Source organism: Malus domestica, chromosome 04 (assembly GCF_042453785.1).
Source record: "Malus domestica chromosome 04, GDT2T_hap1".
Classification (NCBI taxonomy): Eukaryota; Viridiplantae; Streptophyta; class Magnoliopsida; order Rosales; family Rosaceae; genus Malus; species Malus domestica.
The window spans coordinates 1,049,974-1,067,195 of record NC_091664.1 but is presented as its reverse complement, the minus strand read 5'-3'; the positions used below and the strand labels follow the sequence as shown (position 1 = coordinate 1,067,195).

Sequence of the window (17,222 nt, the reverse complement as noted above, 5' to 3'; positions counted from 1 at the left end):
CGTTAAAACTCGAACTCGCAAGCGGCTTTCACCTATACGTTCGTGATCTCGAAATCTATTCAACGATATAAATTGTGACCTCGAAAGGTCCACGGATTTTAAATAATTAATCTCCAAACTTCAAACTTCGTAACTAATTTAATTAAAATCTTAATTCAAACAAATTAAAATAAAATCTCGAAAAATAATATAAAATCTCAATAATACAAATACGTAGATTATAACAGTGAAATCCAGGAACGGGATTTCACATAGTCCCTCAACTTTAACCCAATTGTAGTAATGGTCTCTCATCTTTAATTTAATTGTAGCAATGATCTTTCCAACATGACTCATTTTAACAGAATTCTAACAGAATTGAGAAAAATGACCCTAATTGCACGTTTTGATGAGTTAAGGAACCAATGATCATGAATTTTTAGTTGAGGAACCATTGTTCCAATTGGATTAAAGTTAAAGAACTATTGCTACAATTTGATTTTTTTTTAATTTTTTTATCAAACGATATTATCTACACTAAATAAGAGGGGTGTGCTTAGCCTTACAATGACATAGCAATAATATGGTTCAAATTAACCTTTGGCGAGAATAAAACATAAGACTTCTCACTTATAAAGGAAGAGGAATATCACTAGACTGTAGTACTATGCGACACAATTTGATTTTTTTTAATAAAGATTTACAAAGTGAAGTATTGTAGATGTGTAATGCTAAGAAGACTAAATTTTTTAAACCAAATAATATGTCACCAATAAGAAATAAACACGTTAATTAATAATCCAATCATTTATAACCACATCATTTTGTTTGCAATTTGATTTAAAATTTTTGATCTTTCTAGCATCATAGGTACAACCAGATGCAATGCATTCTCTAATGGAGGATCTGTTTGGTCTGCTAAAATGACATTTATATCCTCGCCTTAGTAACTTCCAGTCTCCCCTCCAACTGTCATTCTTTTGCTTTACAATCCCTTCTTTCAAACTGTTCTACGAATCCTAATCAAAATTTTCCGAGAAAAAAAATCCCCCTTCGAAACATTTTCCCGAGAAAATGTGTCCTGAACCCTAATTGGTGATTCTGGGACGATGACGTCGATCCCCCGGCCTCGTCTCAAATCGAAGCCGAAGCGAAACTCAATCTCCAATTTTTAATGGAACGAGACCGAGCCCAGCCTGCAGAGTCGACGAAGAGCGATCTCGAAAACGTGAAGGTGATCGAATGGGAGGAATTCGAGCAAGAGATTGTGAGGTTATGGAGTCTTTCTTCTGCTTTTAGCGAAGCTCAGGAGAAGAAGCAGAGTCTTCAGCGGAAGCTCGAGTTTCTTATTGAGGTAGGGTTTTAGTGGATGCCCAACTTTCGGGCTTTTGATATTCTGAGAAAATGTAGTTGAATATGGTTATGGAGATTTAATTTTGTTTATTGTGCAGTTAGAAATTGAAGTTTAAATAGTTCTTCACTTAGATGTATGGATATAACCGGGTTTTTGTGGTTGCTGGATTAACAGACTTAGGGGAAATAGTTAGAATTATTCCGGTGGAAGTATGGCAAGGCGGTTATTATTTTAGCTAGGTTACTGGGTTTATTATTATTATTATTATTTTTTGTTTGGATTGATTTAATCAAGTTTCAACTAAACTGGTGGTATTAGGATCTGAAAGTAGAAATTGTGGACTTTGTAATTTAATTCTATAAAAGAATTTTCCGTCTTTGATTGCGGAGTGAGTGAATGTAAGAAACGAAAAATGCATTAAATTTATGGGTGAGTCTTCAATAATTCGGACTACTGGGTAGTCCGGTTTTATATCCATTAGATAGGTAAGCAAAAATAGTATTTCCTCAATTCAATCTGGACTCTTCATTTCCCGTACTACGGAATAGTCCGCACTATCAAAGAAATGAGATTTTACATCATTTCCTTATTTGCTGTCATTCTCTCTTTTTGTGTCTAACAAATTAAACCCGGCAGTATATTTTGTATGGTTTCTCTTAGGAACTTAAGTAAAAGTGTTGTCTTTGGTTTCTACTGCACAGTATTTACAATAATGAAATGTTGCTTAGTTGATTCAAATGTTAAGTCAAGGTTTAATAGAGTGACCCAGTTGTTTTTATGTACTAACCAAATAAAGCAATAAAAAAGGTTCCTCATGCCCCTCCGCTGACAGTGCATTACCTTTTAGTTGGAGCATTTGAAAATTTAGGACTAATTGACAGTGTATTTTGACTGTGCACAGAGTCATCAGACTCATCACTGGCACATTGTGTTGTTACTTGATTGATTGGGCCTTAATTGATTAGCCCGCGGGGTAGCGGGTGGCATTGTTGTTGGCAGGTTGAAGCTGAGTCATTGAGACGATCAAATGAGCTTGAGGAGATGCAGCAGAAACTGGAAGCGAGAAAAATGGTGATGGGAAACATGTCAAGGCATTCTATGCTTGCTGTGGAGAATACAAAAAAGAAAGAGGAGCAGCTTAGTATAGAGCTTCGGTCGCTATTGGTTGCTGGGACGTCTCTATCTGTTGCTAGGAAGCGGTTGGAGGTAAAAGTGATTTGGATTATTATGTACCAAACAGTGGTTGGGCGAAGGAGAGTTTGTATGTTTATGAATTATAAACTCTAGATTCTTTTGGAGCAGCAACCTGTGTTGAAAGCACCATTAATGACTTAGATTGGGTCGCTTTTTAATTCAAAATTTAATCATTAGTAAACTAGTTGTAGTTGTATATATACATGCATATGCTTGATGTATATTTTTTTAGTTTCGTGCCATCAGATTGATTCTTTTTATCACTTTTAATGTTAATTTGCTTTATGATCTATTTCAAAAATCAAAATTTGCCATGCTATGTTTTCTTCTCAATGCGCCTTTTCATGTTTTAAAGTTACTGTTGAATTTTAGTAATTGATTTATGTTGTCTGGTGGAAAATCTGATTTACGCTTTTGTTACAGGAGTCCAATCAGCTACTTTCCAGAGACAAGGGCTATGTTCGTCTTAAAAGCTTACAAAAGATGCTAAGAAGGCGACAACAACATATGATATCACAAGTTTCGTTGCTATATCCTGTAAAGTTCACTATGGGTCCTGCACAAGAACAGGAACTTGAGTCATTTCCAAACACTAGTAGATCAGGTATATGATACTGAGATATTTATTTTATGTTTTATGATACCTTGTTTAATTTGTGCAATCGGAAAAAGAGTAACTGAGGTAGAATCAGTAAATACCCATATGGCTAAAGGAAGGAAAGGAAAGGCTAATTGTTCAAGCAATCACTACAAATCTTTCCTATTTAATCTATCCACATTCATGAAATTATGGATATTATGGCAACATTTGCTATCCCAACTGTCATAAGATGTGGCTTTCGTTTGAATTACTAACTATATCATTTTTGTTTCCCATGTTCCTAAATTGTATAAGTGCTTGTTTAGCTTGTCAGTGTTGTCTGAGTATGAAGATATTGAATCTAACTGTTGATTAGTGGTTGGGAATTTGTGTGGTTATGTAGTGTTACCTTATTCCCAAATTTTCTTACTTGTTCTACCTCACTTCTTTTTATTAACAGTTGGTTTCTCGGAGTTCTCAATGCATGACCTTGAACTCTGTTCAAATTCAAAATATGGGCAATTCTTTATGCTATATCCGAAGGATCCCTTGCTGGTCGATGGTGCACAATCCCCCAATGTAGGATCACGTTTTAGAAGTAGGCTATGTGTGTGGGGTGTTTATGTGTGAGGAACTTGAGCCTTCTTCTTAAGTGATGTCAGCACTGGAATGTTTTGTGCCATTCAAAATTTGCATTATTTCCCCTTCCATCCAGGGTTTAGGATTAGTTTGGGTTAATGCCCTACACCCTAGAGCTAAACTTTAAACTGTAACCTCTAATGTCTATTGTATACTTAAAGATAAAGTTACAACTCATGAACCAAAATTTTTAATGAAAAGAAAAAAAAAATAGTACCTTTCAAACGACAGGGCTGTCCACATTGCAGATGTTTGCTTTTGAAGCTTTTCGTGTACATATTTGTTTACTATGCCAATCTTTTATTTATTTGTTTGATATATATAGACATATTATATATATATACACACACACACATATACATATATATATTCTTGATGATTTAATTGGCTACAGTATCAGAATATCCATATCCAGTTTTATTTTCTTTTGAAGAATATTTATTGTGAAATAATTAATATCTTCTTTATGTCAAGGCTAATAACCTTTGGTAATGTATTCTGCTGTACTCAGATTATATTTTTCTTGTGTTTCTTCTTCAAATTGTACAGGTAATTCTGCTCGATTTAAGCCTGCAAATCAAGGAACATTGACAATTTTAGGTCTCCATTTGACAATGCTGCCTTTTAAAATGATGAGTTTTTTCACTGACAAAAAGGAGGTTCAGAAGTCTGCAACAGCCCTGGGATATGTCGGTCATGTGCGTAGTATTCTTTCTTTGCCTGATATAAACTATTATGTTGCTAATTCATACCTGATGAATTTGGTAGCTTCTACTCTAAGATGCGTATTCAAGTGCATTTCTTAGTGGGCAATTTGTTTTGTTTGTTTAGCCACAGTTGTTTTAAATAAGAATGCTCTCTTTATATTGATTTTGAATGCAGGCTGTCTTACTTATAGCTTCCTACTTAAAAGTTCCGTTGCGTTATCCATTGCGTTTGGGTGGTTCCCATTCCTATATTATTGATTATGGACCATCCGTAGAGCCTACTTCATCCGATGTGTCGTCAAATACAGTGGTTTCAACGGATGTGAAGCATGTGGAGTTCCCTCTCTTTTTAGATGGCCAAGACACAACGAGAGCCGCATATGCTGTATTCTTATTAAACAAGGTGCAAACTTGTTCATACCTTTTCCATGGGGGTCCATAACCACCTGTTCAGATTAGTGTAGTTTCTGTTATTTTTCATATGGTTAATCTTTCATTTCCTTGCTCTGTTTGCGTTTGTGTGTGTGTTTTCTCATTTTGAATGTGCTTTTCAGTGACGGTAACCTTGGTAAACATAGTTATTTAGAAAGCTTGCTCTGGAACCAAATTAATGTAAGAATAGAGAGAGGTGGAAGAGACGGGAAAAAAATATAAGAGAGGGAGAGAGTGGGAGATGTTATTGGCACTCCAAAATATTCATCATGCACTCCTCCCTAGTGAAAACAACACAGGAGAGTGAATGATGACTATTTTGGAGCTCCACTAACAATTCCTATAGAGAAAAGGAGAATAACTAGAATAAGTCGTTTTTTTTCTTTTGGTTTTTTTGGTTAAATCAATATTCTCCATCATTATCAGTAATGACTACGTTGTATGAAACCCATTTACGGAAAGGCTATTTATATAGGAAAATCTCATACTGACAAATTACCTAAATTGCCAGGATATATACTCGAACAACACATTAGATTCTAATAAATAACATGACATCATTTTATATATAGCTCAATAAGTAAATTAATCATTTCTGCTTACATTCTAATTCTAATTTATAAAAACCGATTAACGTGAATCTTTTTTAAGACGTGTAAACTCTTAATATAGTATGGTGTTCTTATGTCATGTCCTTCTGTACTTGGTCTTTCTTCTCTTAACCCACTCGTATCTGGGACTCTACTTTCAGCACATTTGTATGTTCTCTTGACCTGTAGGTTCTGTTTTCTTCTGATTTTGTTAGTGAATGGAGGATTCTTTTTGTTTTGCTTTGCTTTGCTTTATTTACTCTCTTAACCCATTAAGATTGTCACGCTGTACTATATTGACCGTAGCGTTGCTTTTGTGCTGGTGTAGGATTTAGAGCAGCTTTTAAATTACATTGGCGTTAAGAGCTTAGGGCCACGCAATGTCCTTGCTAATTTGAAGGAGCTTGTAAGGACTATTCAATCTGTAGATTATATGGATACGTGAGATCTCAAGTACCAGTTTTGGCTGTAAGTTTTTTTCTTTCCTGTGTAAATGAAGTACTTGTATTCTTACCCTGGTGCAAGTTTTTAGTGGAGCACCCCTTATTCATACCAATCCAGATTTTTAATATGAATAGGAAGTACAAATTTCTGACCAAAAATGCAGATCACGAGGACTTGTGTACCAAATTTCTCCCAATTTCGGTAGATTGGTGACACCGCGTCGTGATCTGGTATTAGTAAACGTACATGTTATAATTTGAGGGGATTTGGGTGGTGTTACGTTCATAACTACAATGTAAACAAACATAGAGATGCAAAAGGCAATCAATATGTAACGTCTGGTCTTTCCAGATGCGTTTTCAATGTTTTCATCTCGTGATGTTTTACCATTATAACTATGCTTTTGAATTTGTTTCCTAATCTTGTATAACCAGCTTAATCGTACATGAGTCCGCACAAGTTCAAAAACAAAGGTTTTGAACGAGTCCAATACCTAAACTCCTCACCCACACATTTTTACCCACACATTTTTTCTCACGAGTAAATGGTTGAGATTTAACTCAATTATTCTTTTTTGCCCTTTGATGGGCGTTAAGGGGAGGGGACGTTCAAACACTTGGCATCAGATACAAGGATAAACGCTTTTAATCATTTAAGCGACGAACTCAAATTTAACATTCTACGTCAACACATTAAAAACGAATCTAAATTAGTTCCTGCCATATACATTAATACAAAGACGAATGGAAAACTAGATTAAGCTAACAAGTTTCTGCAAGGTGAACGAAACTAGCTATTGACAAAACTGTTCAAAAGTCAGCTTTCACTCCTAAGCGACCAATTCATCTGCTCCTTCTCACAGTGCTCCAGGAAAGCATCAAACTCGTTCATAAGATCTTGATCCGCTCGAAGTACATCGTCGACCAGATTCAGAAACTCGGTCAGATCTATAACTCCGCTGCTATACAAGTGCAGTTGCTTTAGGAACGCAATGAACTTGTCCGAACTACCAAGTTTTTCCCGAACTTTTCTGCAGAGGAAAAACCCTCTGTTGTATATGCTCTTCTGTAACTTCTCTTGAGCATCCTTGAAATGCTGCACTCCTTGTAACTGTTTGAGTACGTACACCAAGGCTTTTTCTCTTGGATTGTTTTCCATCTCGATTTTCTTTCGCGTTTCCTGGAAAAATTTCCGAGAAAAGAACTCAATCGGTTGTGATAAAGCTTTTCTTTCTAGTCAAGCAATCAACGAGAGAAACTCATTGTCTTGCTTCCTCACTAATGCCTTGTTTCATCAATAGACTAATGCCAATTGCCAACTGCGATGCGAAGTAGTAATGACTTTTAGGGTAAGGAAAAAAAATAACAAAAACATATAGTTAACTCCAGCTGTGTAAGTTTATCTAACGTTGCTGGTCCCAAGTTTGGATAAAAGAGAAGGGGGAGGGTGTCCAGGCAGTCGACAGCCAGCACTCCATTTTTCATGTTGAATCCCTATGATAGTTAAGTAACACATTTGTTTTCCTTTTTTTAAGGTTGACATTCCAAAATGGTCATCTTGCACTCCTTCAGTGCAAATTCATCCTTGTAAAAGTAAGAAGGGAGAAGTGCAAGATGACTTTTTTGGAGTGTCAATAACAGCTCACATTTCAAAATGGGGTTATTTTCACCTAACTTATGATATCAAATTGTAAATATGAACGGCATATTCTAGTAAAAATCAGCATGATCGATAATTCAGAATCACAGTCTAAGAATATTAACATTTCATTCCGTTGTTTTACCGCCCGCCCTCACCACTTGAGCTAACCTCAAGGGATTAACATCAGCATCTTAGAGCATCTCCAAGTGAGTATGCATAAGAGGCGGCCAAAATTTTACTATAGCAACTATGTGACATGTTGCCTACCATTTCAACTCATGAAAAAAGTTGGTCACTTCAAGGAACTAGACAAATCAAATAGACATTACTATATTATTTGGGGCCCAATACACCCATGGTTTTGAAGTACGCAATATTGCCTACTTGGATAGAGAGGAGGAAATTGGCTTAAGTGGCTAGGCAAACCTTGCTTGCTTAGAGATAAGCTTTCTTGTAACTAAAGATATCGTAGGAGAAATATTTATGGGACGGGTGGTTCATTTTTTAAACACATGACAAAAATTTATTGAATAAGTAATGCCGCTAAAATTATGTCTTTGGTTGTAAGAGAGTATCTCTCCGCTTCGAGATGTATATTGCGACACAATCTAAGTCAGAAAGCTTTGTCCCTCTATTTACACAAATACGTGGGGCATGATGTCCCTATATTGTAAAAAGGCTTAAAATTGAAGAAACCTCCACCACCGTCCGATGAGATTTTGAAGCCCAAGACCCCACTGCGGTGATTGAAGGCCCCACTCACCCTCCCACTCATCCTAAACCCTTGAAACTGAAAAGACCCGCATCCCAACAGCCCCTAGTATTTTTCAAATTAAAAATTTAGCAGCAGCACCCAAAACCCCATTAAAAATATTTAAAAAAATAAAATCAAATACCCTAAAACAGGCAAATTTGTGAAAAACATCAGCAGGCCGCAAATATCAAGAAAATCAAATAATCTCATTCCGTATAAATAAATAAATTATATAAAATTGAGAGGTGGAGAAAGATCACCTGCTAAGAGAGAGAAAGTTTGAGAGAGAGAAAGAGCTCTGTAGAGAGAGAGAGACAGCCGAGAGAGAAGGGTTTTGCCAGTTCAGTTCTGATCAACTATTTAAGAGACTTGGAGAGAGGGAGAAGAGACGAACGGGGGGCAGGGCAGGGCAGTGGGCAGTGGGGAAGTGGGAGCGTGGGAACTAAGTGGGTACTTTTATAGCCGTTAACTCCTTACTTTGGGAGTTGTGGGCTTTGGATTTTTCACTTTCTTTGTGTTTTTGGCCCAAATTTATAGCATTGGGCAAATGCTATGGATGAGAGGAGACTCTTTTTATAGGAAAACAAGATAGGGATATCATTGCGAATTTGTGAGGCGTGTTAGAGAATAGATTCTCACATCAAACGAATAACAAAACTAAGAACTCGAAAAGAAAGTATTTATAGGAAAACAAGATACGAGGCTAACGAAGAATAGGAATTAAGATGATGGAAATAGGAAAGTACTGACTATTGCATCTTCATTCTTAATATGAGAATCTTTAGAACAGTTCTTAAAAGTACCGTTTGATATGTAGGATGAGATGGAACGTAATGGGATGAGACGCATACGTCTCACGTTTGGTGTGCTAATGTGCTTGGAACGCACTGTTCTGTGGAATGAATTTTGGTCAATTTTTTGTGTCACTCTCCTCCCTGGAATGACTTGTTTCAACCCATGAAAAACAAAATTATAACTTTTTAGACAACAATACCCCCTCTTTTTCATCAATTTCATTTCGAAAATCAATCAAAATTTTAGAGAACTCTTCATTTATACACAATTAGCATAAAATATTCACTAAAAATCGAAATTTACCTCAACAAATTAACTCAAAAACTAAGTTCTCTTGTTTTTTCGGGAAACCAAGTTTCTTTGATTGCACTTCAAATTTTTCAGGAAACTGAGTGACAAAAACCCAACAAAAAATAATTTTCTTTGCGTTTGATTTCTATATTCAAAGAAGACAAACAAAAAAAAAACCCAGATCGGGATAAAGGGTTCTGAGAAGGCCAAAGAGAGGAAATTTTATGGGGAAACAAACAGGAAGAACATAAGGGTACCGGGTAAAGCCAGTGAAAAGACGTGGCCGATGCCATCGCTCGAGGGATGGGACGGCAAGGATTAGGCGGAATATGTGAGGGTTGACGTTGAACTCGTCGGCGATGGCTCAGGTAAGGTCGAACTCGTCGGAGTGGAAGGGTACGATTGTCATTTAATCTTTTGTTCCATTCCGGCCTGAGCGTACACCAAACGTAGCATGGAACCTTCGTTCCGTTCCGTCTTGTCTGCGTACCAAACGGTACCAAAGAGAACACTTCTGGTGGTGGTGGGCATGGCGGCTCATCGGAAGTTTTCTTCTTGTGTTGCATCTCCTTCTTTTTTGGTTCCTCAACAAAGGAAAAAAGGAAAGATGGGGGCGCAACATTGCATGCTTGAAATTTCGACAATGATCCTACATCACTCTCCTTTGGTTTTTGAAGAAAGAGTTGCAGTGCTCAAGCCTTCTTATTTTGGTATCTCCACAACTTACCTGTCCGCTTGTGTTCTCCCAGTACTTCAAATTGTATCCTTTTGTTTACGTCAAGGATGTTTAAGAACATGGGAATGAAGGATCGAAGAATGATGAAGTGAAAAATTAAATGTAATCGTATTAAACGACAAATAAATTTAAGTGAAGAAGGAAAACTACCTACATCTTCGACATACTCCTCGTGTTTTCTTTGCTGTGTAGATGCAATGGATCAAAGAACTGGAGACTGCGAATCAACTTCTGTCGATCATGGAGGGTCAGACTGAAATCGACTGTGAGTGGAATTTCGAGCGTACGGGTGAAATCTATATATCTATTACCTATCATGGAGGATCAGGCTCAAATTGACTGAGAGTGGAATTTCGTGTGCACGCGTCAAATCTGAATATCTATTACCCTCTCAAGGGATCCACGCGTATTAATTTCAGGAACAGATTAGTTAGATAACCTCCTATGGAAATTTTCATATGTGTAGGTTGGAAAAGTTTGGAGGAGTTGTCCCAAGGAAATACAGGAACAGATCCGCATTATTCACTACAAGAGGGTGTTTTAAGTCTGCTTGAGAATCACGGGACATGTTAATTAGATAACCGCTAGACCCCAAAAGTTTTAAGCTGTCAAAGAACGAGCAACATCAATATATCAAGCTAAAAGGTGCAATAAGGGTATAAAAAAATCGTGCCAAGTTGGATATCTTAGTGCTAATCTATTGAGCTTTGACTTAGCTTGACTTGTTTATTTTACGAGCAGAGCTCAAACGAGATGTGAATCTTGAAAATTTATGTAAGCCACAAAGTGATTAAGTAAATCTATTTTCAATTAAATGGCCCTAAAACTCTGGCCTCTAGGTATTGCTCCTCTAAGGAAAGATCAACATCACCAACACAATCGCACAAACAACATAAACCAAACACATCTTCACATACGGGCCGAATAAGTTGACTGCTAACAACCACAGATGTTTTCTGATGAAATACAACTCTAATTTAGATCAGCATGACAAGCTTAATATAAAGTTCAAATATAATCTGCATCGAATCTTTAGTTTACCTACGTAGATTTGCATAGCATATTTCAACACAAAGTTTTCAATGGCTATTGGTCACAGCGTAAAGCATTACGTATTTCAACCATGACCTCCTTCCTCTAGTATACAGTGGCTTCAATAACTTTTGAATGTCAGTGAACCTCCATCAGTGAGAAGAAAGACATCGATTTCATCACCATCTTCCATATGATGCTGCACAAAGTCAAGTAACTCCATCACTCAGAAGGGACACACACACACACACATGTATATTATATAGATAAATATCAACTCACTTTAAATTCCAGGGGAAGCATGATTTAAAGATATTAATTCCTGCTTAATTCGCTTTAGTGCTATCATAATTATACTCTTTTTAATCTCCACACTTTTAAACTCACAGGCCCAAGTTCTAATCCTTTCTTTGGTTCTCCCCCATTGATTTTTTATTTTTTAAAGACTAGCTTAAGTGAACTTTTACCTCCGCAGCAGTCTTCTTGCCATTAATGTGATCGCCATCGAAGATGAACACTAAGGAATTGCGATCCAGGGAACGTTTTGTGCACAATGCATCAATGACTTTGTTTAGCTTTGTAGTTGGTTTAATCCTGAAAAACACTTCACTTCCATCCTGCAAGGGAATCTCATTGTATCACAAAGCAAGAATAGTCAAAAACGTAGGCGTACAATAATAGTTGAACTGATTACAATCCACAATATTTATATGCACTCCTCCCTAGTGTAAATATAAAGAAGAGAATGCTAAGCAGACTTTCAAAATGAAACTCTTTATAAACTCTTCGTAACCTTATGTTTTTGGCACAATTTCCGTGCCAACAATATAAAATATTGTGCTAAAAACATAAAGTGACTGAAAGTCCATGTAGAATCTCACTTTGAGAGAGTCTCGTTAACATTTCTCTATATAAAAAATGAAAGGAATGCGAAACAACTTTTTTGAAGTGCTAATAGAAATTCATTTCAAAGATAATCAAAAGAAGAAATTAGGTTTACATCCTTATTTTTGTTACTCCATTAATTAAAATCCTATTCATTTTTAATTTTTTATCAAGATCCTTGGTATTAATAACATTATTAATTATTTGAATAATAAAATATTTTTATTTTTAAATATATTCCTTTAGTGTTAAAAATGTTACCATTAGTATATTAATATTTATGGCTAAATTTTTTATCATATATTTTTATATTTAGTTTGTACCTATTTTTAATTTGCAAATATTTTTTAATTGTACCAATTTTCTTTTTATTTTTAATTTGTACCCATATATTAGTTTTTTTTGTGCCCATATTTTTTAAAGTTTTATTTGTGTTTGTACTCATGTGTACACCGTCACGTGACATTGTATATTTAATCAACGATAGAAAAATTACATATGGTATACTTATGTTTTATGCCTACACTTTGTATCATATATTTATATTTTTAGTTTGTACCCACTTTTAATTTGCAACACTTTTTTAAAATTTGTAGTATTTTCTTTTTAGTTTTATTTTGTACCCATGTATTAATTTCTTTTAGAATGTTAAGGATTATGGATCGCTTCCAAAATATCCCTAATCAAAACTCAATCATCCAAGCTAAAAAAAGCAATTTCCTTGACAAATAAATTAGGTAAGGCAAAAGTAGAGTACACAAATAAGAACCATGCTTCCGTACTCAGATCCCGCTAGGGCTTGGAGTTACAGAGTTGAAGGGTGTTTGAATCCATATATATCCAATCCAAACTTCCGTTAACTATTGAACTTTTTCGTTTACAAATGATTGCAAACGATTCCTATCATACGAACTAATTTACAAAAAAGCTAACGTTTTCAGTAAGTTAATGCACCTGAGAGAAAGGGAGAGAGATCAAACCTTGTTAATCTTAACCTTCAGATTAATGGTGGGTTTTTGCTCTTTGGCTTCATCAGGAGTAATAATCCCAGAGGGGTCAGACATCTTCAGAGCTAGCTAGGGTTTCTTTTTCTCCCGCTCTTTCTTTCTTCAGTTCTGTCGTTTGGACTTGATGGACGACGCAGATAAGGAAAAGAAAGGACACTAACTTTATTAAGTCGCCAGAAAACCCTCGAGACTTTTGGTTTTTCAAAAAAAAAAAAAAAAAAAAAATCCCGCTTCTTTTGCTCTAGTACTTGCTAGTCTACTACAAACACGTCAATGACATCATGCCTCAACTCTCAATGTGGACTATGTAGCAGTTCTAGACTCTAGTTTAACTTTTTGGTGAGGTTAAAATCTGGTATGGACAAGGCCACAGAAAAACCTGGTGGTGAGGTCATCTCCAACCGGAGATTAGTCAGATGACTCGTTTTAGCCCTTTGGTTCTTCAAAATATTAATATTTTAATGAACAATACAGGGCCATATTTACATTCGTCTCCAACCGAGGGTCAAAGGGTCAGATGGCTCGTTTTAGCCCTGTCACAAAAAACCGTCTCCAACCGAAAGACATAGGGCCAAACATAATTTATTATTTATATTTAAAAACTACAACAACTTAAATTTAAAAACAACAACTTAAATTTAAAAACTACAACTTATATTTAAAAACTACAACTACAATTTAAAAACGACAAATTAAATTTAAAAACTACAATAACTTAACTTTAATATCTATAATCAACATCATCCACCATTGTAGGAGTATAGTCAGAGGTAAACAACTGTCGTCGGCTCATAATTTTTTTTTTTTTCTTCTTCTATCAAAATAGGCCTTACTCATTGGAGTGTAATTCGAAGTGTTCATTTTCATATTCTTATCATCCATCTCTTCTTGTATTTGTTTGGCCCGTTCTTCATACCTACACTTCCTTTCTTTCGCCTCAAGGTCATTTTGCTCTGCCAATAATCGCAATGAGGCTGCCACTTCATGCCCTTTTCCTTCAACCTTAACGCCTTGTTTCGTCCCATAGCCCTAGGTATGGAACCTTCACCCGAAGACAGATTTTCTACCCTTGTTTGTTGAATGGTTGGAGATTCATCTTCATTCATATCTGCAGCTGAGGATGTAGTTCCGAACACCTTCGTAGGAGCTCTTTGTGGTGGATCTTCAAATAACACCCACCCTTTACAAATTTCCCAATAACTGTGAAACTGAAAGGGTTTTGAGATGTTCTCCATATACAATTCCTCCGCTCGGCGTACCTATAAAAAAATTAAAGGAATTTAATTTATGAAATTAAATGTAATATAATTAAATATTTAAAATAAATTGTGAAAACACTTATTTCGTCGTAGTAATTAGTATCGCTTTCATGTCTACTTGCGGCCGCTAACAATGCTTGATTCCATTTGTTCAAACTTGGCTGAAGATGTTTCTTCCATCTTGAAGAACGACTCTCGTGGTTTTGAATATTCACTAGAGTGGTGCCTTCATAGAACTCTAAATATTTTTTGGACACACGAGTCCAAACACCGTCATTTGTTTGACAATTTCCCCTCAAATTATCTTCTGACACCCATCTATAAGCCTTGCAAAGAGCTTCATCTTCTTTTCGGGTCCAAGCCCTACATTTCATTGCAGACGAGGCCATTTAAAAATTATTGAAAAAAATTGAAGGATAGATTTTTGAAAGAGGAATGAAAGTATGAGAATTGAAATGGTGTAGGAATAGTAAAAATTTTGTAACGAATGGTGAATGAATGGTTTAGGTATTTATAAGAAAAAAATATAGAATTTTTGAGAATTTAAAAATAAAATAAAATTAAAAAAGGCCCAAAAACCTATAAAAAAATAAAATTTTGAATCCAACGGTAACTGGCGCCAGCTAGCCGTTGGATTCAATTTTTTTTTTAAGAATTAACTGACATGAATACATTTATTGTATTTAATATAAATGTATTATTGTCAATTATAACCGACAAGATTAAGCGGTTTTCTAGCCACCCCGGGCTGGCTGCCTGCCTGCTTGCAGGCATCCCTCCCGCCCTCTCCGATTCCATGGGGCCCTCTCAGATTCCATAGCCCTTTGGCCTAGCTCTCGGTTGGAGACGGTTTTCAGGCTATTTTCGGCCATTTGATCCTCTGAACCCTTCAGTTGGAGATGGCCTGAAAGAATCGTGGTCCTAAAACCATCTTCAACCTTTGGTCTAAAAGCTAAAATTTTAAACCCAGAAAATTTATGTTTTAGCCCAGAAACAGATTTTCTACTCCAACCCTTATAGCCTAAAATTTTAGCCCTATATTATTAAAGAATGAATTTGGGCTAATTTTTTTCTTAAATTAACTTTTTTAAATAAAAAAATATGTAAACTATCGTAAATTAATTTTATAAACATTTTAATCTAAAAATATTTAAATTTTGATAAATATTGAAAAATCACTAAATCGATACATAAAACTCACGAAACATTACGGAAGAATATGAAAATCATGATAGAGATGTATAAACACAAAATACATAAAACACACAAGACACACAGAACACATGTGAAACACATACAAAACACATGTGAATGACATACAAAACACATGATAGCGATGAAGCACACACAGAACACATGCGAAACACATGACACACACGAAAAACATACCAACATACATACAAAACACATGAAACGCATGAAACACAAACCTACACACATGAAATTGAAACCTTCAATCATCTTCTATATAAACATAGGTTGAATATCAAACCATCACACAATATTCAAACCTTCAATAATCCTCTATATTCATAAATCTTCCAACTTTCAAAGTGTTTTTGTTTCCTAAAAATCATCAATATCTCATCAATGGGTGATAGAAGAAGGCGAGCTTGGCAATGCAGATGACACAATACCAAGCAAGCCGTGCAACTGCCGATGCATAAATGAACACAGAAGAAGCCGAATTTGCAAACTCACTTATTCAATATCAGCACCATGTCGAATCTAGCCATCGTGGTTCTATCACGGGACGTTCATTTGTGCAGCGTGATAGAGAATAGTGTCATGACTAGATCAAATTTATTGAGGTCCTCCATCATCAAATTTATGTCAAACCTCTCTTGCTCCTTATTGCCTAGTTGCGTCATAGCCACACGCATTCGGGCCGCTTCATCATCCCAAGAGCTATGACTTTCGATCAATCTTGCAAATCATGTAGGAATTTGTTCACTAATGGGATCTTGGGACTTCCTTATTCTTTTTGCTTCCTTTTGCTTATCTCTTCCCGGAGGCCTTGCAAAAGAAGAAGTTGGGGTCATTTGTTCGACACCTTCATTAACACCTTCATTAACACCTTCATTCACACCTTCATTGAAATCATTTGGGGGCAGGGCTTCAATATGAAATAATATTCCCCATTGTTGGTCCACATCGGTTCCCCACCTCGGACAATCCTTGAGGAAATTCCAAGCATGATGCAACTTAAAATCTTGATTTTTTGGTGTAGTTCTTGTCTTGTAAATTGCCATTACTTTGTCACCCTATGCATCAAATGCATAAAAACAATTAGTTGAAAAATACTATTACGTACATGACAAATAAAATATCAACAAAGAAACTCACAATTTATGAGAAGCTCCTTCCACTAGGCATGTCAATCGTGGCTCTCTCCAAGCTTCTCTTCCACAAAGTGCACGTTTTGTTGATAATCTTCCACCGATCATAAACACCACCACCTTCCCTTCAGCCGGCGTTGGAGTTTTCATGGAACTTATCAACGATTTTACCCCACAAAACCTTTTTATTTTGATTCGTGTCGACGGCACCATCTTCGCTAATGGAAACTCATGCCAAACATAAAACAATATCTTCCTCAAAGGTCCAATTACGACCTCTAACATGTTCGTTTGCCATCTTGAAATATTTGGAAATGAGAAGAAATGGTAGAAAGAAAAATTGGAAGAATTGTAGGAGAAAAGTGAGTTTTGTGTGGATATTTGAACAAATACATAGGTATTTATAGAGTTTTTGGGTGAATTTTGAGTTAAATAATTTTTTTAAATTATTGTAGCCGTTGGATTTAAATTTAGACCGTTAGATTTTTTTTTACTGTTAGATGTGATTATATTTGATCTAAGCCGTTAGATTCAATAAATATATACAACCCGTACTCTAATATT

General features: G+C 35.8%; 2 protein-coding genes and 1 long non-coding RNA gene across 4 annotated transcripts; 1 reads left to right on the top strand and 2 right to left on the bottom strand.

The window, feature by feature from the left end:
- The first annotated feature begins 863 nt into the window (after positions 1–863).
- LOC103443470 (vacuolar protein sorting 38) lies at positions 864–6,041 on the top strand. 2 transcript variants are annotated; one of them, XM_008382330.4, is made up of 6 exons: positions 864–1,333; positions 2,333–2,539; positions 2,951–3,131; positions 4,296–4,444; positions 4,629–4,856; positions 5,804–6,041. In XM_008382330.4, the coding sequence occupies exons 1-6, from the start codon at positions 1,154–1,156 to the stop codon at positions 5,918–5,920; spliced, it is 1,062 nt and encodes a 353-aa protein (XP_008380552.1). In that variant the 5' UTR covers positions 864–1,153; the 3' UTR covers positions 5,921–6,041. The 2 variants fall into 2 exon arrangements, with proteins under 2 accessions (XP_008380552.1, XP_008380553.1); XM_008382331.4 differs by having other exon boundaries at positions 967–1,333; positions 2,311–2,539.
- A 505-nt stretch (positions 6,042–6,546) lies between these two features.
- On the bottom strand, positions 6,547–8,890 carry LOC103443469 (uncharacterized). Its single transcript, XR_530501.4, has 2 exons — positions 8,575–8,890; positions 6,547–7,237 (listed from the first exon to the last, which is right to left on the bottom strand). It is a non-coding gene; the product is annotated as an uncharacterized lncRNA (long non-coding RNA).
- A 2,139-nt stretch (positions 8,891–11,029) lies between these two features.
- Positions 11,030–13,206, bottom strand: LOC103443468 (small ubiquitin-related modifier 1-like). Its single transcript, XM_008382329.4, has 3 exons — positions 13,034–13,206; positions 11,636–11,785; positions 11,030–11,367 (listed from the first exon to the last, which is right to left on the bottom strand). The coding sequence occupies exons 1-3, from the start codon at positions 13,115–13,117 to the stop codon at positions 11,290–11,292; spliced, it is 312 nt and encodes a 103-aa protein (XP_008380551.1). The 5' UTR covers positions 13,118–13,206; the 3' UTR covers positions 11,030–11,289.
- Positions 13,207–17,222: the final 4,016 nt, after the last annotated feature.